The 24,370-nt window shown below is 41.5% G+C and overlaps 2 protein-coding genes across 2 annotated transcripts in view; both read left to right on the forward strand.

Annotated features, from left to right (window-relative positions):
- Window positions 1-13,479, forward strand: part of arhgef17 (Rho guanine nucleotide exchange factor (GEF) 17) — a 65,883-nt gene extending 52,404 nt beyond the window's left edge. Inside the window, exons 5-25 of the mRNA XM_004543851.4 lie at window positions 1,522-1,638; window positions 2,083-2,175; window positions 2,284-2,460; window positions 2,601-2,651; window positions 2,765-2,874; window positions 3,012-3,097; window positions 3,269-3,387; window positions 3,652-3,859; window positions 4,024-4,097; window positions 4,188-4,271; window positions 4,389-4,492; window positions 5,672-5,787; window positions 5,880-5,999; window positions 6,084-6,351; window positions 6,461-6,547; window positions 6,707-6,774; window positions 6,966-7,114; window positions 7,285-7,459; window positions 7,628-7,723; window positions 8,184-8,366; window positions 9,255-13,479. Coding sequence (XP_004543908.3) covers window positions 1,522-1,638; window positions 2,083-2,175; window positions 2,284-2,460; window positions 2,601-2,651; window positions 2,765-2,874; window positions 3,012-3,097; window positions 3,269-3,387; window positions 3,652-3,859; window positions 4,024-4,097; window positions 4,188-4,271; window positions 4,389-4,492; window positions 5,672-5,787; window positions 5,880-5,999; window positions 6,084-6,351; window positions 6,461-6,547; window positions 6,707-6,774; window positions 6,966-7,114; window positions 7,285-7,459; window positions 7,628-7,723; window positions 8,184-8,366; window positions 9,255-9,463 — 2,694 coding nt within the window. The 3' untranslated portion in view covers window positions 9,464-13,479. The remainder of the gene's footprint in view (window positions 1-1,521; window positions 1,639-2,082; window positions 2,176-2,283; window positions 2,461-2,600; window positions 2,652-2,764; window positions 2,875-3,011; window positions 3,098-3,268; window positions 3,388-3,651; window positions 3,860-4,023; window positions 4,098-4,187; window positions 4,272-4,388; window positions 4,493-5,671; window positions 5,788-5,879; window positions 6,000-6,083; window positions 6,352-6,460; window positions 6,548-6,706; window positions 6,775-6,965; window positions 7,115-7,284; window positions 7,460-7,627; window positions 7,724-8,183; window positions 8,367-9,254) is intronic.
- A 3,861-nt stretch (window positions 13,480-17,340) lies between these two features.
- The window catches only part of relt (RELT TNF receptor), a 28,681-nt gene continuing 21,651 nt past the window's right edge, over window positions 17,341-24,370 (forward strand). The window contains exon 1 of the mRNA XM_004543849.5: window positions 17,341-17,495. The gene's annotated coding sequence lies outside the window, so the exon portion shown is untranslated. The remainder of the gene's footprint in view (window positions 17,496-24,370) is intronic.

Raw genomic sequence — 24,370 nt, forward strand, 5'->3', positions numbered from 1 at the left:
ATTTTCTGTCTCTTTGTTTGTCCAAGTTGTTTATATGTTTCATAGATTTTAGAAAAAGAGTCTTACATGAAGTGTTTTGTTTGATAATGATAAGTTAAGATGAATAGGATTTATTAAACAAAACACATTAGACTCTAATGCAGTAAGTCCTGCAATGAAGTGCAGGCCTTACTGCTGTCTGTTACGCAGCCATCTGGGAGCATTTGTTATGACAGACAAACTCAGCAGGGGTTCGAAGTTCATTTTGTCAGTCCATAAAATCCTGGACGTTACAGTGATCCCATGCTAATCGCAAACAAACAGCGGAGACGCGCAGGAAATAAATACTACAATAATAGTAAACAATGATCTTATCAGGCACAACACTGACACGACAGTTTCATAAAAAGTAGATTCATGTTTTCATAACTGTATTTTTTACTTTTTGTTTTTAGAATATAATATATACACATTCAGCCAAAGGTTTTACTGAATAGTTTAATCGTCATTACATCATTATGGGTGCAAATATCAGTTGGGGTTTTTGGGGGTGGTCTAATGTTCGAAGGTTAACACATTCAGTGTATTTACAGGGTAAGGAAACTAAGTTTCACCAGATTTTATTCTTAATCTTTCTTCCATTTGTTTCTCCCCGTGTAACTAATCTTGCTCATCCTGCTCAGATTTTATTTGTCAGAATTTTGTTACTGAGAGGCGGATGATAAGGATAGGGAAACCGGAAGTCAGTCCATTTCATCAAAGGGCAGAAAGATGATGACTCAGTGACGCTAAATACAGCACCACATTGTGGTTCTCTCTCTGCTCGTGTCGCCGACTGCTGTGTCTTCTACCCTTTTATTTGTGAAAAGAAAGCAGGTCAGGGTGATTCATCTCAATCTGTGCGTTTCTGTTGTGAGACAGAGAGGACTGCATCCTCAGATTTCTTCTTCTTTTATTCCTTTTTTTTAGTGCCAGTTAAATCAAGTGGAAATCCACTAACGTGAAAGCTTCTTTGTGTGGCTTAGGAATTAAAATAGTAAAATAGTTTGATCTTATATGCCGTTTGTTCTGTTGTTGTCTTCCCTGATTATTTAAACCTCTTAAGTGTAGCTGGTTTATACTGGAATTTTATGTTTTGCTCTTTGCAAGAAATTGAACAAGACTGTGGTGTCTGTGTTTCACAACAATCACCACAACAGTCGCCTCAAGCTGCTTTATATTGTAAGAAGAAGACCCTTCAATAATAGAGATAAAACCCCAGCAATTATATGAACCTTTATTGAACCAGCAGGGCTCAGTGCATTGTGGGAAGCCCCCAGCAGCTTAGACCTATTGCAAGATTCAGGGTCACCTGATCCAGCCCTAACTATAAGCTTTATTAAAAAAGACATTTTTAACTGTCTGTCTCCTGAATCCAAACTAGGAGCTGAAAGCTGAAGGCTTGCCTCTTATTCCACTTTTAAATACTCTAGGAACCACAAGTAAGCCCTCAGACTCAGTGCACAAACTAACTGAAATGTCCTCTTTTTCTTCTCTCTCTAGTTCTCCAAAGAAGCACTAGCTAACATGTACTCTGCATACATTGACAACTTCCTCAATGCTAAAGATGCTGTGAGGATTGCCAAGGAGGCCAAGCCAGCGTTTCACAAGTTTCTGGAGGTGAGTGTTGGATTGAAAAAACTTCTTTTATACATAGTAACGATGCAAGTTTGTCCACTACCAGCTTTTTGTTAGTGACAAAAATGTAGCTTTAAGCTTTAAGTTATGTGTTGCTTTCAGTGTTCTCATTTTTTTTCTGTTTTATAACCATCATCCAGCTTCATTGCAGGCAGAGTCAGAGAGACTTTATTTATACCTAAGGGGCAATTCATATAGATGATACCTTGCCGACCATACATACAATACACAAACATCACATTGGGGAGGCAGGTCAGGCTAGGTAGCACTGGCCGTTTGACAGCAGGAGCAGCTGCTGTGGAACCACTTCACCATCTTGTGGTAGAGATGTGAATTACAGGATTGAGCCAGCTGTAGAGCCTCTGATACTGGTGGTTCTTATATTATCCACTTTGTCTTCATCCCCCCCTTCTTTTAATCTAACAGCAAAACATGCGTGAAAACAAGGAGAAGCAGGCTCTGGGTGATCTGATGATCAAGCCGGTGCAGAGGATTCCTCGATACGAGCTGCTAGTTAAGGTGAGTGATTTAAAAATCGAACTATGAGCCTGCTGTGAAAGTAACTCAGACTGTTTAGTGATGGAAAGCCCACTTAAACAGAGATGAATGTGCTGTTGTTTGTTCAAGGATTTGCTCAAGCACACTCCAGAGGATCACCCAGACCACCCGTACTTACTGGACGCCCAGAGGGACATTAAACGACTGGCGGAGAAGATCAATAAAGGAAGACGCTCTGCTGAGGAGGCAGAGAGGGAAGCCAGGGTCATCCAGGAGATTGAGGCACACATAGAAGGAGTCGAGCACGTGAGACATTTGCTTACCTCTGCTGATTTGAGCTTTGTTGTCTGAGCGTTATGTTTTTTTCTAAAGCCGCTTTCACCCAGCATAGATAATAAAAACAATAAAGTAAAACAATAACTTCCTTATATGTATGTTTGTCTCAGATTCTAAACCCCCAGAGGAAGTTCTTGAGACAAGAAATAGTCATGGAGGCGGTAAGAAACACTCCTGGAATTATATTATAAAGCTGTATTATATTATAAGGTGTGATCCTCTTGTGAAGGTTACATTTTTCTAACCCTGTACTTGTGTTCCTGTCTCTCTGTAGAAGACAGTGGGTGGAAAGAAGGATCGTTCCCTCTTCCTCTTCAGTGATCTGATCATCTGCACCACTCTCAAGAGGAAGTCTGGCTCATTAAGACGCAGCTCCATGAGCCTGTATGTAATGCACACAGGCCATCAGAGCACAGTTTCTAAACCATACTGCCCCCTGGTGTTAAACAATATGTACACCAGATGTTCACTTTTTTTTTCTCAATTACATCTTTCCTGTTTTTCCCTTCATCCCTCCTCAGATACTCTGCTGCCAGCGTGATTGATACTTCAAGTAAATACAAGTTTTTGTGGAAACTTCCCCTGGAGGATGTGGAGGTGGTGAAAAGTAAGACTTATGCTGCAGTTTGTGTAGAACATGGATCTATAAGTCATATCTACCACCGAAAAACACACAAAGAACCAAAATAATTTTGTTGTTTGGTACTTTGTTATATAAAATCACCTGGAGAAGTAATGTGGAATTTGCTTTTGCTGTTTATTTTTCACCCTTTTCCAGGCTCCACGCAGGCAACAAATAAGGACAGTATCCAGAAGATGATTGGCCGGTTAGATGAGGATCTCAGCACGCTGGGTCAGATCAGCAAACTGTCTGAGACCCTCAGCCTCCCACACCAGGTGCTGTGAAAGATGCAGTGACAAAAAACTCCATCGTTCTCTCTCTTTGCACATCTACTTTTCTTGGACACATGGAAACTTCTTCTAGTCTCCTCTTTGAAATATTCAGTTATATACAGGTTGTTACAGACATAAAGAAAAAACTTTATTGAGCGTTTCATCTTTTCTCTCTTTCGTCCACTTTTGTGCGTTTGCGTTGTGTTTACAGCTGAGTGTGCGTGGCACTTTGAAACTCAATTCTACCCTTTTTTCCTTTTCTTTCAGCCCCTAGACGAGGTAATAAAGGATCTGATGGCCTCGGTGCACAGGGAGCTGTCGGATAAACAGTCGTTGGCCTTCAGTATGACCTTCCTGCCCACGAAGCTGGAGTTGACCACTGCTTCTGCAGAGACAAGCTTCATTTTTGAGTTTGCTACACCCGACGCTCGCTCCAGCTTCGAGCAGGCCTTTGAGGAGGCCAAGAAAAAATTAGGTAAGTCGAAAAAAGTTTTAGAGTGAGATACAGTATTATTTTCTCCACTAGTTCAGGAGCTAAAGCATGTGGGTGATTTCATGTCTTGCTTGACTTTCTTTAAAAAAAAATGCTCTTACTTCGATCTAAATATGGCTAATTCTTTTTGTGTCACGTGTGTTTAGCGATGAATAAGGACCAGTGGGACCCAGAGTTCCTGAAGGCCATTCCCATTATGAAGACCCGCAGTGGAATGCAGGTGAGAGCAGTGGGAAGCATTTTCTGTGAAGCTGCCCTTTTTTTTTATCCACAGAACAGAAGAACTCATTACTTTGCTGTTTGTCTCCAGTTTTCATGCGCCTCTCCCAGCCACAGCTGTCTAGACAGCGGATGTGAAGTGTGGGTGTGTAACAGTGACGGATACGTGGGACAGGTGAGAAGAGATTGGATGTGATTATGCCATGTTCTCCAATCAAAGAGGAAGAAACAAACACAACAAAAAACAACATAATTTGGATTTTGTAGACTGATGCTGATGTTTCCTTTGCAGGTTTGTCTGCTGAACATCAAAGATGAGCCCACAGTGGAGGCGTGTATCGCTGTCTGCTCAGCCAGGATTATCTGCATTGCTGCAGTACCAGGACTTAAGGGAAGGTCAGTACACACACACGCACACACACACACACACACACACACACACACACACACACACACACACACACACACACACACACACACACACACATGCACAGATGTGACTGAGTGCACAGATAGACAGGTTGTGTCTGATTTAGAAAAGAATAAATCTGATGAAGGTCTTTAATGAAAAGTTTTTTCCAATTTCACTGATTTGTTTTTCTACAAAAAACAAAGTTATTTTTGTTTCTTTTTAAACCATATAAACTGGGCTAAAAGTCAGCCATATAGTATTACCTTTTAATGATCATTAAAAAAGTTGATCCATCTACTGTTCACTGAAGCATCATCAGAAATAGTCTCAGGGGATGGGTGGCTGTCAAGAAACCATCCTTAAGAAAGGGAAACACGGAGGAAAGGCTGAGGTATTCTTCATGTAATTACACAAGACCTGGTCTGAAAATCAGTGGCAACAGGTCTTAAGACTTCAAATCAAGAGGGGAGACGTGCAACATTCAGTGTCTACAGCTATCTGTGAATTATGAACACAAAAGTACTGTCAGGTTTGATCCACCATGCAGTACCACCTGGAAAGCTTCTCATTGGTAACAGGTTCATTTTTCTGCATGACAGTGATCCCAAACACATTGCCAATATAGTATAAGCATACCTGAATAGAAAGTACACACAATCCACACAGTCATGGATTGGCCTCCCCAGCACCTGGACCTTTGCATTATTGAGGCACAGAGACATAGAACAGAACAAAAAGGCAACCAACATCCAAAGAAGAGCTTTGAATGTCCTTCAAGATGCCTGGAGAAATATTCCTGAAGACTACTCAAAGACATTACAAAAAACCTTACTTGAGAGAGTTCAGGCTGTGTTAAAGAATAAATGCAGTTTAAATATTATCAAATACTGACTTTCAAGCTTATTGTACAAACTCTGTTTTTGCTTGCTACGCTGTGTTTCCATCTATCCCTTCAAGTACCTTCTATTTCCCAGGACTTTTGCACAGTAGCCTATATACTGCTCCATTAAATCTGTTGAAGAATTTAAATACCAGTCGATATTAGACCCCACAAAATCTTTAATCTCAGTAAAAAACCCAAACAAACAAGATCAAGTGTGCATCTAACGACAGCTACTGTCTGTTCCTGACTTTATCTTAACTAATCGCTCTTGACTTCCCAGGGAGCGTGGATCAGAGCCTCCTCTTGCACCTACCTCTGTGGCAGCTGGTCACACCCAGCAGCAGCTCCTCATATCCATTTCTCAGTCAACTCCAGAATTAACAGAGCAACCCACAGGTGAGTTAGTGGCTTTCTAAATTATATCACTTCATGTTCTTCTTGCGTAAGGTCTTTTGTGAAATTTGTGAAAATGCATTGATTGTATCCAGGACCAGGGGCGGAGCTTGTTCCGTTTGACAGTGACGACACAGATGACGAAGACTCCCCCAGTCCCTCTTCAACCCTACAGAGTCAGGCCAGTCACTCCACCATATCGTCCAGCTACGGCAGTGAGTAAACACTTCGGTCACACACACTTTATTTACACCCTCACGGTCTCTACCATTCCTTCAAATCTCATCTTCACCCCAAAGATGACGAGGGTCCAGGCTCCAAGGACATGGCTACAGAGACCACCAGCAGTGAGGAGGAGCAGGAGTTCCCAGTGCCGAGCTCATATGGCTCTCAAGGGATGCTGGGGGTCGGTGGCGTAAGCCGCGTCCACGCAGAGAGTCCGATGGATGGCCGTGCCATGCGCCGATCGTCTCGCGGATCTTTTACCCGGGCGAGTCTGGAGGATCTGCTCAGTATAGACCCAGAGGCCTACCAGAGCTCAGTGTGGTTGGGAACAGAGGATGGATGGTGTGTGGAATTACTGGACCTGTGTACTCAAGCGATTTTAATAAGCTATCTTTGTTTGTTTGTTGGTGTACTGCTTTCACCTAATTTCCTATGTTGCTGCCTTTGTTAGCATCCACGTGTACCAGTCCTCAGACAACATCCGAAACCGTAAAAACAGCATGAAGATGCAGCACTCGGCTTCCATCCTCTGTATACTGTGAGTCTGCCTAGCTAACTTTAAAGTAATAGAGAATTATTCAAAAACAAATTTCAAAGGTCAGGAATGCTAGATCTTATTGGATACTATCTAAACCCTGCTTTTACTTTACCTCCTTTCATTTTTCCTTTTTACATCCTTCCTTTTTTCTTACTTCAGGTATTTGGACAACAAAGTGTTTGTGTCCTTAGCAAATGGAGAGGTGATTGTTTACCAGAGAGAAGCAGGTAAGGTCAACTGTGCACGTGATTGGAGTAAGCAATGGCTGAAAAAGAAAACGCTGTAGTGTTGCTTTTGGCATGCAGCACTTTTATTTGTCCCCGATCACAGCATCATTCCACTTCTGTCTTGCATCCTCACTTCACCATCCTGGCCTGGATCTTTAGTAAACTCTGTTACTGTTGATCTGGATTTGCAGGTAGTTTCTGGGACCCTCAGTCTTCTCAAACATTAGTTCTGGGTACACCTACAAGTCCTGTCACCAAAATGGTTCCCGTAGGAGGGAAGCTGTGGTGTGGCTCACAGAACAGAGTCCTTATCATCAACACATCTACACTAGTACAAGAGGTAGGTGGAAAGATTAGATGAGAGGGAAGCAGAGAAAGATCGGCTTTGTAGGTCAGAATCTGGAGGCTTTAGATTCACATCGGAATAAAAGGCCAGGCTGACGAGACTGACAAGCAGGAGCACTGGCGCGGAAGAAAGTTTACCCCCGTCTCTCTCTTTGTTCCTCCCAGCACTGGTTCCAGGTGGGCACTGACAGCAGTCGGTGCGTGACATGCATGGTGGCGTACAGTCAGGGTGTGTGGCTGGCGTTGCAGGGCAGTGCGCAGGTCAAACTATACCACGCTCAGACCTGGGAGAGCCTGACAGAGGTCGACGTGGCACCAGCTGTGCACAAGATGCTTGCAGGTATGCAGAAAGACTTTTTATGTGTTTTAGTTGTTTGTAGTATTATAGTTCTTTTTATAACATTTTCCTTTTTCAAACTAGTGGAAAGAAAGTGTTTGTCATTTTTAAACTTTAACGGTGTCTGACCACTGTCTGTTATTAATCTGACTTTGTTTGGTCCCTGTTCAGGTGCAGATGCGATCATCAGACAGCACAAGGCCGCCTGTCTGAGAATCACAGCTCTGCTAGCATGTAAGGATCTGCTGTGGATTGGCACCAGCGCAGGTAAGAAAACATGTTTAAATGGATTAACCAGATTTTTAACTTGAATTTGCTATTAAATCAAGATTAGAGTGCGATTTGACATTGTTTTTTGTATGTGTAAATGGCCTGTATTTGTATAGCGCTTTACTTAGTCCCTATGGACCCCAAAGCGCTTTACACTACATTCAGTCATCCACCCATTCACACACTTGTGATGGCAAGCTACAGTGTAGCCACAGCTGCCCTGGGGCGCACTGACAGAGGCGAGGCACTGGCGCCACCGGGCCCTCTGTAGGCAATGGGTGAAGCATCTTGCCCAAGGCAAGGGCCCAACAGGCCCAAGGACACAATGACCGAGACTGTCGGTGACGGGGCTCAAACTGGCAATCTTCCGATTACAAGACGAACTGCCAACTCTTGAGCCACGATCGCCACCATGTGTGGCTCAAATAGCTCACTATGAGCTTCTGTTTTGTTCCAGGGGTGGTTCTTACGCTGGTGATCCCAGCAGTGAGCTCAGGAACTGTGGCCGGGACTCTGAAATTTCCCCTGGTGCCAATGGGCTCAGCCCACGGACACACGGGCCACGTCCGGTTCCTGACGTCAGTCGAACTACCAGAAGGGTTTGACATGAACTTCCCTCCTAATACAAGTGACCCCACAGGTTAGTGCTGCTTCCTTTTTTTGACATTTATTATCAAAAAAATTTCTAACTAGTACATATCACTGATGTAGTAAGGGTCATTCTCTAATTTATTTCTTTGTTAAATTAAAATATTATATTATTTGAATAATTACACCTTTCTTAGCCATACATTTCTTTTTAAATCAAATGTATATATATTTAAAATTAATCAATCAAAAACCTAAACACTACAAAAGTGCTCATCCCCACAGTCAGGTAAAGTGGACAAGCACTGTGTTTTGTGTGCTTCAAATCCAATAAGGTGTATATATCACAATCAATTCCTCACAGTAGGTCCATTGTCTCTCTTCTTTTGTCAGAATTTGTCTGTTTTATCTCATAATTTCATAAGAAGCTTTTAGTTGAAGTTGCTGGTATGACATATTTTACTGTGAGGGAATTGTAAGAGGGGGAAAAAGAATTATTAAATGGCAAACTGTAATTTAATGAGTTAAAAATCACGTAGATGTGATTTAATGCCCCTGAGGTTTAATGCCATTTTGTAAAAACCATAAAAATTTCATGTCACTGGTTTTACCTTCTTTATGGATTTGTAACAGCAGACCGTTACTTACGGACCATTACTTACTTGATGACTATTGCATGCTTCTTTAGTTAAATGTATAAAAAATATTTTTTTAAAAGCATTATGCTATCATTTTTGTGAGCACATGAAGTCAACAAGTTACGTGATAATTTAGTTTAAATGTCTTAAATAAGCTTAAATTTATCTTAAGAGATCAATTTTAAGACATCTTGCAGACCCAAAATTGAACATTTGTGTAGAATGACTTTTAGGTTCGTACATATCTTTTCTATTTTGCTCCAGAAATATTCCAACTTCATTCATTTATGTTCAACTTTTAGGCAATCAGTCCCAAAACAGCAGCACAGTTGATGGAAGTCTCCAGAGGCGCGACTCCGCACGCCGCCGAGCTTCTGCGCACATCCCTCCGAAAACCAACCATCTAGTCATTTCCGGTGGCGATGGTTACGAGGACTTCAGACTGACTAATAGCAGTGAAACAGTGGGACGGGATGACAGTACCAACCACCTTTTGCTTTGGAGGGTTTGAGACAATCGAACTGTTAGTTCTACCGACCTGACCCAGCCTCCCTCTGGCTGAAATCAGCGCACAAGCTCCTCGTCCTTTAACCCCATCACTCCTCACTTTTCGGTGTTGCTGTTGCGTTCTTCTGCTCGGTCCGCTGGTCTCTATGTGCGTAACGTGGCTGTCGACTCCCCGGACTTCCTAATGAGTACGATCACTTCAAATCCAGTTTTCTTGTGTTAATGTTTCTGATGATGTGCATGTCTGTGTGTGCTTTTTCGGTTTGTGGCATCGGCCGAGTATTATCGGCAAAAAAAAGGTGTTTAGACTGAAGGAGCCAGAAAGACACAGAGAAGGGGGACTTGAACTATCACAGATGGACATATGTTCAAAATGAGAATGACAAACAAGAAAAGTCGACTTGGATTCTGCAGAGTCTCTGCACACGAGGCTGAAAGCGGACATTTATGAAAAACTCTGGCATGAATCAGGTGAAGCATGAGCTTGTCCTTTGAAATTATGTTTTTTTGGAACGAAACACTTCATCTTAACTTGAGCTTCACATAAAACGCCTCCCAGTGATCTATAAATGATTATAAAAAAAATCAACAAAAGTGAAAGATATTAACACAGACTGTAGTTTGATGGATATTTGGAATAATGAATATGCCCTTGTTTTTTCAGCGAGATTTTAAGCATATCGAAGTTTTAAATGTCTGATCTTATAAGGAAGTGAAGGACAAACACCAATTCCACTGCCATCGATAATACATGTTACTGCTAACATCATCTTTCCTCCTGTTTAGGGAGAGTAAGCATCATTTATGTGCAATATGTGGCAGTAGAGGTATGTAACAAGACTGAACACATATACTCCCATACATTCATGCACGGCCTTCACTCAGTGAGTCAAGAGATTTGTGAAAAGCACGTGTGTTCTCTGTAGAAAATCACATCAACGTTTATCTTTTTTTCTTCTTCACATATTGATTTTTTGTTTAAGATGACAGAAGTGTAGATGAAGCAGTGTCCCACTACTGGTAGAGGAAAAAAAAAAGTAGATTGAAGACATTCCTTCTTAACGCGACTATGCCAAAGCCTTTTGTGTGCTAATGTGTTGACACTAAGGGATCTGAAAAGATTTCTTTTGCCGTGAAATTTTCAGTGTTTGGAGCGTTCTGTCACGAGGAGAGATAGGTGATCTTTAAAGATGACGATAGGCTGTGGTAGCAGATGAAGATAGTTATGTACAGTATTTATGGTTTTGATTTTTAGCACCGCCTTTTACAGCACTTAATTTATAGAAGATGTAGCTTCCACTTTTCTTTTCAAGTTTAATAACGAGGAGGCTCGGTTAACAAAACTGATTACCAGGAGACAGATCTGCACACGAGGGGTGTAGGGATACAGTCCGGTCATGGTTCGGTACGATTCACAAGACTGGGTTCTTGCACTGTTTTGCATTATTTCCCTTTGCGCTGCATCTCAGAGCAGCTTTTAGGCAGACTGAAAACACAGCCACTCAACCTCGTAATGTATGGAAGTTTGTTTCCGCAGCCATCTTTAAGAAAATTTTTGAGTTAGCACGTCGAAATTTTGATTTATTATCCTGAAATTTCGAGTTGCGTGGCTTGAAATTTCGACTTACTCAGAAAAAACTTGAAATTTCGAGATGTATTACCTAATAATAACTAAATACCTCAAAATTTCGACGTAGCTCTGTCAATGTCACAAACAAGCTTCCATACGATTGAGTGCCAACTTCTAGAATATGCCTACATTCTTTTCCAGCTCCACTGTGTGTATTGTGGCACTTTCTTTACAGGACATGTAGCGCTAAAATGTATGGATACACCTCAAACACACCACATCACACAGACAGGTAGCAGTAGCTGCCGGAGAACCAGATGCTTGTAATAAGGATGATAAGGACAAATGCTGAGCAACTGCACGTGCCTTCAGAGAGATAAAGGTTAAGCCATTTCACTTACACATGCACAGTGACGGTGAAAAGTCAGCTCTGCCTCATCTTATAGCAGTGGAAGAAAATCATGACTACAGCTTGCACACACACACACGCTCGCCAGCCAGGCTTTGGGGTTAATCTGAGATTGTCTTTGATCCCTCCAAGCCTAGCAAATACTGCATTGCACCTTACCAGCCATCTGGGCACTTCTCCTCAGCTTTTCCCACATCCATACATGAGGATCCACTGTGAGAGATAGGCTAACAGCTATGAGGATTAGCTGGCCTTTGTGATAGCTGCTAACTAGAAAGCGAGCCTCTGTTAAAGTGTAAAAAAGTGCTACTTAAGTGCTCTGTTATCCAGTTGGAAAGCATTTTCAAAAAAGAGCTTTTTTTCTGGTTCCTCTGTTGAAGAAAAGTTCACGTAGCCTGTTAGCAAAAATTAAACGACTAGCTAAACATTTTGGGATGCATACTTATTCGGTTTCTTGTCGAGAATTAGCTAAAAAAGATTTATATAAATCTTGTGTGTTTATGAGAACAAAAATTAAGAAAAAGCTATCTTAAAAAAAACATCTACCAGTGTTTTTGAGGAAAGCTAATACCAAACAAAGTGTGTTGGAATTTATGTCGGTTTATAAAAAATGGAAAAAATAAAGCAGCGAGCTTAGCGGTTAACTAGCTAACTTTTTCTTGTTTTTTTCAGCTCATAGCGACTTCACTGTTCCCCATGATTATGGTTTTAACTTTTTACCATATAATGTGATCCTGGTGTCATGGTTTATGGTACACTTAAGTAACTCTCACAAGAAAAATAGAAGGTAACGGTTTAAAATTTTCAGTTTCCGCTAACTTTGAGGTAGCAGACATTTATTATTATTTTTTTAATGTTCAACAGAACTGATTAATGTCAGTGTGTCTGTGTGAAGAACTGCCCGAGATAAAATTTTGTGTATTTTTGCTGGCTTGAGAGCGTCAAAAATCCCTGCAGAAAAGGAGTTAGTAGCCATATTGGTCAACAGTGAAAAAACATCTGTGCGCTGTCTGTGCTATATTTTCATGGTGTGGGGTCTAACGTAATTACTTATTTTCCTAAGCTTTAAAGTACGGAAGCCTGTTTCTGCCACTGAGAAAAACAAAAACAGACAAACAAACAGTTACTCAAAAGTTTAAATTTCGAGATATGGAGTCTGTAAGTCAAAATTTTGAGATGCGTAATTTCGAAGGTTTGAGATAACCTGAACTTTGATATAATAGCTTAAAATTTTAAATGAGATCTACCTGGCTTTTAGTTTTGTGTGACAGAAACAAGCCTCTGAAGAAAAGAGTTTGGTCATGGTCAGCAAGTTTGAATACAGCTTTTTCATAAACTTAGGTTTTCTTCCGCCTTAACAGTATACTTTTACACTGCCTCAGTAGTCACACATGTATAAATGATTGAATAATCACATTTTCAGCAGGAACATTTTAACCCAGTGAAAATGAAACTGAACTCCTTCACACACAACCTTTCTTAACGTCTTAAATATGAAGTAAAAATAATCAAAATCCCGCCATCACTGTAACTATCAGCAACATGTATGTAAACCTCCTCATGCCCATTTGTGAACCGAGTCTTTATTGTTGTAAATATTGGTACATACTGCCTTTTTTCTGTAAATAGTGCACCCATGGTCCTCAAGTGTTGATATGAATCTAATGGCATATTTTTATATATTTGTGTAAGGTTTGTTTTTCCTGTTTGTATTTTTCTCCCCTTCCCCTCTGGCATGCGCTGTCAGTCATGTTTAAGTTATAACTGTCATAGATCTTACAAAAAAAGAAGGCAAGACGACCTCTGACAGATATTCATGTTTTCACTCCAGAACATGCTGATGTTTGCCTTGTTACAGATGTGACCAGGAAGGTAAAAATAAAAGTTAATAAATAAGAAGCTGCAGTTTTGCACTGCCGCCTGGTCGTAACTCTGTTGGACATGTTGCAGCTGTGGTGATGAATCAGAGTTGCTTCCTGTACGTAGCTGTCCTTGTTTTGTCACTGTGGTTTCCTCTTTGTAATTAAATCAGTTCACTGGCTCCAGTTTGTGCTCGTTTTCAGAAAGTTTGCACTTTACAACAAAGTATGTGTAGTCATGTGTGCACATTGCTCAAGAGTTGTGCGGTGCATTAGACATCATACAAGAGCTGGTTGGAAGGAAAAGTGTGTATTTCCCGACTGGTTTCTGGATGCTGCTGGCAAGTGGTGGATGAAATGAAATCAGCTGCAAAGAAGGTGCTTCACTAAATCTTCCTAGCGATTGCTTTGGTTGCTAGCGAATTGACACAGATGCCTGTAGTTTTTCACATTTCTCTGCAAATACTAATTGCCTATTTAATAAGTACAACTTTTCAAATGATGCAACTTTTTACTTGCAAGGCAAATCTTTTTGCAGACAAGTCTGTCAGTTCCAGTTAAATTACTGCAGGAATATGCTAGTGACCAAAGCAACCACAGGGTGGTTTTTGCCAACTGACTGGGGAATACACATTTTTTTGCCTAGCGACAGGTAGTTGTCAGGGTTGATTGGTCTGTAAGCCTCTGTGACTGGGACTTGATCAATTTTTGTCCCAGCAGCTGCCATCAACCTCCACCAACAACCCACAAGTAGTTGGGGATACTCATTTTGCCCTCAGGATCCGTGGCTGTTAGATGGTTGCAGACCAGTCTACGCCTTCGTGACTTGAGATTTATTCACTTTATCCTACACTGTCACCATGATTATCACACCCCGAAAATGTTGGACAAATTAAGTGCTCAGATGTTTAGAGCCTCATTATGAGGCTCTGTCCATCCGTACACGGGTATTTCGGTAGCTTCATTTTAATGTAGTTTGCCGTTTTGTCAACACTTAAATGTTTAAGTAAATGAAAATGTATATTTAAAAAGAAAAATACCTTTGTTTGCGCTGTTATTGTTTCGCGGTTTCTCATTTTCCAAATCGCCACCTATTTTTTCAGCATGCTCTTGATAAGCACTGAATTTAGTATTTTTACGTGGACTGAGGTGTTTTTCAATAAGGTAGTTTTTGACTAACATGGTGATGTGATTCTTGGATGTTTATCCAAATTGCACTTTTTGAAGTTTTCTCCTATGTTTGATAGGAAAGTAGATAAAACGAGCAGAATACCAGTGTTTGTTTCTTTTGCTCACAGACATTAAATTAGTGGAGTTTTTCTATTGAAACTATGATATAGTGCAAATTGGTGAAAAAAATAATTCTGGCCAATATTCTTCAACAGTACAGAACACAAGTTACTATGTTCAGTACTGTACAGTTGCTACCAAAACACTCACTATGTCCGATTATATTAATTGAAAAACAGGCTAATTTCCTTAATTTTCATAGACTGCCCATAGCACGATGTTAAAAAGTAAGTCAAAAAGTTCATATACACAACAAAATAATTGTACATACGTACACGTTAATAAGATGACAAATTCGAATATCCCTTTGTTTCTTCTTGGTTTCTCACATTCATGAATGATACTGAGCTTACCCTCACTGCCTCATGACGACAAACAAAGTAACCCCTGTGATTTTCAGCAGGCTATTGCTACTTAACTGCCTTTTAACCCACTGACCTACAATGATGTGTATTGTGATATGATAGTCCTGCAGTATAATTGAATGCGGGACATTTAGAGCACACACACAAATCCACTTGTCCCTCCCTACTTAATGACGACTTGCACACGTTGCAGCGTCTCCACAGAGTATTCAAATGTACTAAACAGTGAGGATCTGTATGATGACTGAAGGAGTCAGCACAGAGATTTGTCTGTGCTTCCCCAGCATCACTGAGAAATATTGTGAGTCATTGCCTGACACCAACTCAATAGTCCAAGCAGTCAGACGATGGAAATCTACTTCATCGCTAATATCAGATGAAACAATACTGTATTACAGTATTTGAAAAAAAGCAAGAAGCGTGTATGTGTACACCCAAGAGTGCCTGGAATTATAGATATTGTGATCAGTGTTAATCACTTCACCTAGAAGTGTTTTTAATGTTGTGGCTGATTGGTGTAGAGAAACTCTTGAACAAAATAAATAAACATTACCTTTATTAGGATTTTCCTTTATTTCTGTCATATACAGTTGTGATCAGACGTTTACACCCACTGGGCATCAATTTGTGGTAATTTTGGGCTTTTAATGATTCCTTGAATTTATTTTTGGATTTTCTCTAAGTAGCACAGAGTCAAAATTATATTATATATATTATATATACAAAACACCCCCACTAATATTTGGTTAAATGTCCTTTACTAAGTTGTATCTCGACCAGACACTTTTAGTAGCCATCAACAAGTTTCTGGCATAATGCTGGTTGGATATTTCACCACTCTTCTTGGCAGAATTCTTTAAATTGTTTCAATACCTGGCAAAGACACGGCTTTTATGTGTGGTCAAACTTTCAATAGGGTTGAGGTCAATGAGGTCACTCCAAAAGCTTAATCTTAGCCTGCTTTAACCACTCCAAAACCAGTTTTGATGTGTGTTTCGGGTCAATGTCCTGTTGGAACACCCAACTGTGTCCAACTTTCAAATGAGAAGTTGAAGAATTTGGAGTTAGTACTCCTTTTGGAGCAGTAGCTTCTTTCTTGGTTGACACCCTCTCCGTCCATGGTGAGGTAAAACAGGGTTCTCTGTGGAAAGAGATGTTGGTGTCAGGTTCCTGGGTTGTTTCCTGAAAGTCCTAACCAACTTCCTCTCATCTGACAGTGACAGTTTGGGTCTTCTTCCAGATTCTGGCAAAGAGGCAACACATCCGAATACGATTATTCGGAATAGTAATCTTGGAATCTGCAGGTGTTTAGAAATGGCTCCAAGAGACCTTCTGAACTTGTAAATCTACAATTCTGCTTCTTAGATCTTCAGAGTTTCTTGGACTGTCCCATTATTCTGAGAGTTTGTCAGGCCAATAACTGCTGTCAAACAAATTACTTTCATGACAGAAAAGAGAAACTACCAGCTGAAGTCAATCATGATCACTAACAAGAAGTTAGGCCTTGTCCTTGTCATGTTAAAACACATTATACACTTATGTATGCTGAGGGCCTGCACTGCACTGAAGCCCTCACTTCATAAAACTAGAAAGATATATGCACATGCACATGCACATCAAGGGGTGGGTGGAGGGGCCAGTTGCTGGGAAGAAAACATGCAGACAGTAAAAAAAAAAAACAAAACACTTGGTCACTGCTGGGCTCCAGTTTTATGTATTTAATGCACCACAAAAATGAAGGTTTCAAGCATATTTGCTTTTCATAAGACACTTTTACACTTAGTGGCTCTGCTACTATTTTGAACCGTGAATCATTCAAAACGACTCCAGGAGAATCCAAGAAAATCTGAAAATGAGCATAATAGGTCCCTTTTAATATTACTTAGCCTGAATTTATTTATAGAACCAGAGGATTACAATAATAATGTGGTATTAAAATATTTTCCTGGGCTAGCTCTGTTGTCTAGGAAATGAAACCTTGTTGGCTTTACGGTGTAATATGGACTAGATTTAAAGTATTTAAAAAAAAAGTCTTGGCAAAAATGTCACAAGAAAAACTTCTAAAATGAGTTAAATATAAAACAATGAAACATTAAGCTTATTCTTTTCATTGTCTGACTATATTAAATTTAGTTTTTAATATGGAACGTTTTTTATTCATCTGTAGTTTAGTGTTTATTTAGCTTTAAACACTCTGGGCCTCCATATTGCGAACTGAATCTGCCAGGCTGTGAGCCACAGGTGGCTGTTGCCTATACTACCGGCAACAGAGGGGGTTTACATGCACACACACACACTGACGGGGGTTTCAGCTTGCAGCAGTGACGCACTGTGAGCTCAGAGTTAGCCAGCTCCGTGTTTATGTGCCACACACACACGCACAGAGGAGCCGGGGAGAGAGAGAGAGAGGGGGAACCTCAACACCGGCTTTGTGGTTTTTATCCATTGCCAAGCTTTTTAATTACACCTGCTAATCTAGTCGCCTGCAATCGATTATGCTCGTCTCTGAACACTGATTTTCACTCCGTTTATTCACCAAACCGGTAAGTCAAACAACTTTTTTTCCTCTTTAAAACAAGAGGGGATAACCTGCATGGCTGCTGAAGCCGGTAGTTAAGTTGTGGCAGAATCGTTTGGAGCTTCACTCGCCACTAAGCCGGTGTTGCAGACCAGACCGCTTTTACGCACGGCGGTAACGTTTTCGTGTGACTTAACCGGCACACGGCACATACTGGAAGGTTAGAGCCATGCGTTTGGGCGAAAACTTCAGTGCTGTTTGGCTATGAAGGTTTAAAGAAGTACGTTTTCGGTTTGTTTGTTTTTTGATAAAACGGTGCTCTTATATGCGTGTGTGTCTGCACAGACTGCGTTTGTATTCATTTTATTTAACATACACATGGACTTCCATAGCGTGTAGCATCTGTAGTTCGTTCATTTAACTTGGCTACTGACTTAAAATTTAGCCTAGCCGCCTTTATCGATCACTAAATAGTTTGAATATTCATATGAACAGTAAAGCAGTCACTAATACTTAATTAAACTAAATGGAATGAATAGACGGTTGTGTTACCGCATGTGTAGCGCTTTGTAACGGCAGGATGAGCGCATGCTTCACGTACTGTAATGGGTGCGTGATGACCTCACTGATGGTGTGATCCACCTACTCGCTTTTTAACGAAGTTCTTGCTCTGATTTATTCGCATATGTTTTTCCTATTAGGTTTAAAGTCTTATAGCAGCCAATTAAGTCAATTAAATCTCGCACAAAATATTCTGCCGAGAAGCGGAGAAGCTGCAAACACGTCAAGTTGGTTCAATTACCGCGTTCAGACAGTTTCACTTTTGCAGCGTGTGCTCCAGTAACTGCTCATTTCAAACCGTGCCTTAGCGCCATCACATACAACACCATACTTGAGTGGTTTTGGCAGGATATACTGCTGCGTAAGGAGCACACCGCAATAAGAGCCAGCTCCCCTGATTACACACTCACAAATGCGCAAGCCCCGAGATGAGACTGTCATCTTTGGCAGAGGGCTTCCTTTGTCTGAATCCCAAATTCCAGCACGCTTGTATCAATAACAGGGTTTGAACTTTACTCACTCACATGCGCTTTTCACCAGAAGAGGGCCACGTTCGGCTTCCCCAGTCCCGGTGTTTTTACAGCGCAGTCGTTTTAGGGAGTTTTTTCTTAACTGAATGTGTGCAAAATTTATTCATCTGCCGTGATGTTTCGGGAAGACAGACTTCCTGCTTCCTGTCATGTACTTTCACAGCTCATTGTGAAAGACCATGCAGCAGAGTGGGGTGATGAAATCCCTCCAGTGGTTTACTGGTTTGGGTTAAACAGCCTTTTAATGAGTGCGGTGGTATTAAATATTTAAGTATATTTCCCATACAGTGGCTCAGCCACTAATAAAATATGTATGAAGATAAAATGAAGCTGATTGGAAGAAGAAAGTAGAGGGTTTAAAAATGGAAGTAAATCCTTCTGCCTGAACTCGTCTGAACTGCGTAACCAACTGTTGGACCATGTTTCAGTGGATGCTGCTTTTTGGGAGACTGCAGTGTATGTGGATCATTAGGTGTATTTTTTTTTGAGTGAGAGTTCAGGGAGTGATGTAAAGTGTTAAAAGTCTTTTTTTTTTTAACATTTGAGAATTTACATTAAAAAATATAATTTTCTCTTTGTAGCTTGTCTGGCAGCTTTTGGAGTCAGAATTGTGACTGCAAAGAGGAGCATCTACAGGCTGTTTCTTGTTTATTTATTCATTTTATTATGATTATTTGTGCCATTACACCTTAGTGATGTGCAGTTTGTTTTTTTCTGTCGGTTTTGACAGCTAAGGCATTCCTCAAAAGCGTTTACACAGGCTTAAACTTTTGGGTATTACCCTGGTTTAAACAAACATGCATGTCTCTCACATATGTTCCTTCTTTGGCTTGATTATTGTAAGTTTAGGCAATCTGATGCATTGCAACTTTTTACCATGTTTTGTGCTCAGCTGGTGTTCCAGTTAAATGCATGCTCTCCTTAATTAGGAGTTGGTGCAGTTATCATGAACTAAGTGTAACTCCCATTTTACCTCTCCACCCACCCAGCATTTACTGTGTGCTGTACTCATGAGAATGAGAAAGAGGCGAATGGAAAAGGCGAGATTGATTGAAAACAGGCAGATAAAAGTATATGTTCACTGCAGCCTGGAGCAGATAAGAAGCCTGAGATTTTCTTGTATTGCAGTGATGTACTGCTTCACCTCTGAGCGTGTGTGAGTGCATGTGGGAGTCAAAGCCTAAGCTTCAATTAACCTGTCAATCGCATCATCTGTCTGTCCATCTGTCCAACCAGAGTGGTTGGGAGTGCCGCCCGGCCCTCTTCCGCCCTCGTGCCACAGCTGCCTGCATGCCTCCCCAATGTCAGCCAGGAAACTCACTGCCAATGAAATTCCCACTGCACAAACCGCAGATCCCAATCCAAGCCGGTTCAGCATACACACACACACACACACACACACACACACACACACACACACACACACACACACACACACACTAGTGGAGGATTGCATAATTACAGACAGAAAGACCTGGAAAGATGCTGGCATGAGCAAAAGTGCTCGCCTCCTCACACATATACGCCCTTCATTTGTTTTAGATTAAGACAGCAAACTGCAAGTCACGCTGCACAGAGTTTCCGTCTGTCAGGCTCATTCATTTGACAGTCTGGTTGTGGAAGAGTGTCACTTCCCGGATGTCTCGTTTCTTTGTTATCTCAAGTTTACAAAAGTCTGCTGTGGTTTCAGCTGCATTCTCGCCCTGCGTACCCCAATGACCTCTCCCCTCTCTGTCTTCTGTATCCCCTGTCGCTGCCTACTGTATGCTGTTTAATGACACAGTTTTAAAAATAAGCTCTGAGAAAACAGGAAGAAAGGGACTGCAGCTTTTTTTTGCTGCTCCACAGACGCTGCGAGAGGCAAGATAAATCTAAAAGCAACCACAATCTGCTAGCTGAACTCGCCAGTAACCAGTCGCTGGCTTTGTGCTGCCAGAGCAAATCAACATGTCCGGGTCGATGTCTTTGTCACGAGACACGAGCTAGTGGCTGTGTGAGTGTTGTTCGCGTGTGTCTTATGTGAGAAGTGCTACAAGCATGCCCAATTTAAATACAACCGCTGAGTAATGATAAAGTAGTATTCAAAGCAGGAATTTTATGGTCTGCTGCAGCACTTTTACAGAGGTATTAATACAGCTCGGTACACAGGATATTGTGAAATTATGCTATAATTCAGATCTGCTGCAACATAGAAATTTATAAGACACTGTTTTTAAATATGTGCACAAATATGTGCGAGTTATTCATGCCATTGTAAGAGAAGGGCTGGTGAAAATTCACTGCTCTTACTCTGTCTCAGAGTCTCTGCACTGCAGTAGACCTACATCAAACTCAGAGCCAGAATAATTCTGCCAGAACTGCTTTTTGTGAACTGAATAAATTCTGACATCGCTATAACGATGAGTATATTTTTATTAGCATGCATTAATAATACAAGATGATGATGAGATCATTGTTAATTAGCTTTCCAGTATTTTACAAAGTTCCATCCATCCATCCATCCATCCATCTTCATCCGCTTTATCCGAGGCCGGGTCGCGGGGGCAGCAGCCTAAGCAAAGAGGCCCAGACCTCCCTCTCCCCAGCCACCTCCTCCAGCTTATCCGGAGGAATACCAAGGCGTTCCCAGGCCAGCCGAGAGATATAATCTCTCCAGCGTGTCCTGGGTCTGCCCCGGGGCCTCCTCCCGGTGGGACATGCCTGGAACACCTTACCCAGGAGGCGCCCAGGGGGCATCCTTGTCAGATGCCCGAACCACCTCAGCTGGCTCCTTTCGATGTGGAGCAGCAGCTGCTCTACTCTGAGCCCCTCCCGGATGGCCGAACTTCTCACCCTGTCTCTAAGAGAGAGGCCAGCCACCCTTCGGAGGAAGCTCATTTCTGCCGCTTGTATCCGCGATCTCGTTCTTTCGGTCACTACCCACAGCTCGTGGCCATAGGTGAGGGTAGGGACGTAGATCGACCGGTAAATTGAGAGCTTCGCTTTTACACTCAGCTCCCTCTTCACCACGGCGGACCGGTGCAACGTCTGCATTACTGCAGCTGCAGCCCCAATCCGTCTGTCGATCTCCGGCTCCCATCACTCGCGAACAAGATTTTACAAAGTTACAAACATGAAAACATCAGTTGACTCTGCATCACCATCGGCTCGGTTGTGATGCGACTTTGATGTACATTACATAGACAGAGCTGAAAATACTGTAATCAATAGAGGTGGAAACTAGAGTACACTCACCGTAAACTTCATTAGTTACTTAGTATCTTGCTATTACCAGGCTGGACCTACTTTTGCCTTCAGAGCGGTCTAAATGTTTTTTGGCATAGATTCAAGAAGGTGCTGGAAACTTTTCTCAGAGCTTTTGGTCCATGTTGATGTGATAGCATCACGTAGTTGGTGCAGATTTGCCAGCTGCACATCCAAGATGTGAATCCTCTGCTCCACCACATCCCAAAGTTGCTCTATTGGATTGATATCTGGTGACTGTGGAGCCAGTTTGAGTACAGTGAACTGACTGTCATGTACAAGAAACCACTTTGAGATGATTTGAGCTTTGTGACATGGTGTGTTAGCCTGTTGGAAGCAGCCAGCAGATGATGGGTACGCAGTAAAGGTCACCATCAGCAACTTGAATTGCTGATATAAGGCAGGATGGATCCATGCTTTTCATGTCCCCGCAAAAATCAAGACTCATCCGACCAGGCAGCGTTTTTCCAATTTTTGTCCAGTGTTGGTGAGCCCATGTGAGCTGTTGCTTCAGATTTGTGTTCTCAGCTTACAGGAGTGGCACTCGGTGTCTACTGCTGTAGCCCATCTGCTTCAAGGTGTGATGTGTTGTGTGTTCAGGGATTCTCTTCTGCATACCTTGGTTGTAACAACCATCCATCAACAATGGGTTTTTACCCACTCTCTTTTTCGGACCATACTCGGTAAACTTTCAGTTTCATTATTTATATGGCCCCAAACCACAACAACCACGCCCAACAGTCGCCTCAAGGCACTTTATTCTGTAAGAGAAAGACCCTACAATAACAGAGAAAAAACCCCAACAATTAAGAGAGATGGTTGTGTGGGAAAATCCCAATAGGTACTGTAGTGGGACCAACAACTTTGCCACATTCAGAGTCACTTAAATCACCTTTCTTTCCATTTCTGATGCTTGCTTTAAACTTCAGCGGGTCCTCTTTTGCTCAATCACTCAACCACCTTTTATGTGCTTTTTCTGTGTGAGTGTTTTCTGTCTAACATTCTCACTCTGTTGTATGATAACAGCAACCTGAGGTTGGTATCTTGCCCAGGTATTTTTGGCATGCAGACTGGAGCAGCCAGGGATCGACCTGCTCTACCTCCTGAGTTAGAGCCCCATGTCTGCATGCCTGAATGCACTAAGTTGCTGCCAAGTGGCTGGCTGATTCATTTTTAATTGATTCTGTTTTTATTTATTTATTAACAAGCAAAAAGATTATTAAAGATGAATTTTGTTTATGTTAATTTATGTGTGTGTTGTGTCCCTTCCTGAAACATGATGAGGGGATAGTCTTCTCATATTCTAGATTTTATTTCCACTGATCAGAGCCAGACTGTCTTTTATCCTAAGCTTAGCTAACTGGCTAATGTATATACAGTTACATATATTTACTGTGCAGACTTGTTTACTTATCTAACAGCTGGTAAAAGCAACCTTTTATTATAAGCTCACTCATCTTTTCATGACTCTAGATCACATGTATGAATAGTGCAGGTATCCAAATAAAAATCCTGTTTTCCTTACTGAGCTCATCCTCTGAGGCAGTTTGTTTTTTTTACCTCGCAGCGACTAAAACAGTAATTAAGTGAATCCTTTGTATTTGGTGGACAAATTGAGATAACATGTTAGAAGGGTTGTTTTCGTATTGCTTTCACATGTTTGCGTGTGTGAAAATGTGTTTTATGATAGCACGTGTGTGTCTGTGTATAAGCAGTGAATCATTATTTAAAATGCTTGAACACGAGGAGGTGATTTACATCCACTGTTAATGATGGCGGTGATGTAAGGGAAAACCGCGAGCACTGGAAAAAACAAGTCCGCAGGTTCCACTTTTTCGCAACTCAAGACCATCCTGTGAAAACCCAGAAAACAGAAGAGCGTGGATCCTTTTACGGCTGTTTTGCAGTCTGAATTGGTTTGTGGTCGGCGTGGTGGCTTAAACAACAGCAAAGTGTTGTCTCCTCTGTGAAAAACACTTTTTTTTCTTGACAATTCGGGCGAAATCTAAATTAATGGGAAAGTCTTCAAAAACATCTCTATCTCCAAGACTTCCATCTTTTGTGTGGCCATTTATGCAAAATGCAAAGCATTCCTGAATTTACGACTTCCCATACAATGCTGCATCTGCTTGCAACAACTAAGAGGTTGAAAAAAAAAGTAATGATTCTTATTTGTGTTTGTGCACATGGTTCATCTGTGGTAGCTGCAGGAAAATGACGTTGTAGTGTTCTCCTGCTCTCTGGTTCCCTCTCTGGTGCCCTCTTTTTCTCTGCTCTGGTCAGTTCACCTTCTCTCGTTCCAACTCGGTGATGTCTACGTGACACAAGAGAAGCCCGGTAAGTTTCAGCCGGTGTTCAGTTCCACTGGAAAACATGACTAAAGGATACAGATGAGGCCCAACAGACGCAAATGGAGAGTGAGGGAAAACGCATCCATCTGCAGACGCATGTGAAGGGGCGACAATTGCCCAGTTATCGCACACGTTCCCCATAATGAGACATTGCCTGAGCACTAATGTAGAAAGCGTTGGCGTAAATCAGCTTTTCATTTGCCAATAATGGGCAC

Source organism: Maylandia zebra, linkage group LG14 (genome assembly GCF_041146795.1).
Source record: "Maylandia zebra isolate NMK-2024a linkage group LG14, Mzebra_GT3a, whole genome shotgun sequence".
NCBI lineage: Eukaryota > Metazoa > Chordata > Actinopteri > Cichliformes > Cichlidae > Maylandia > Maylandia zebra.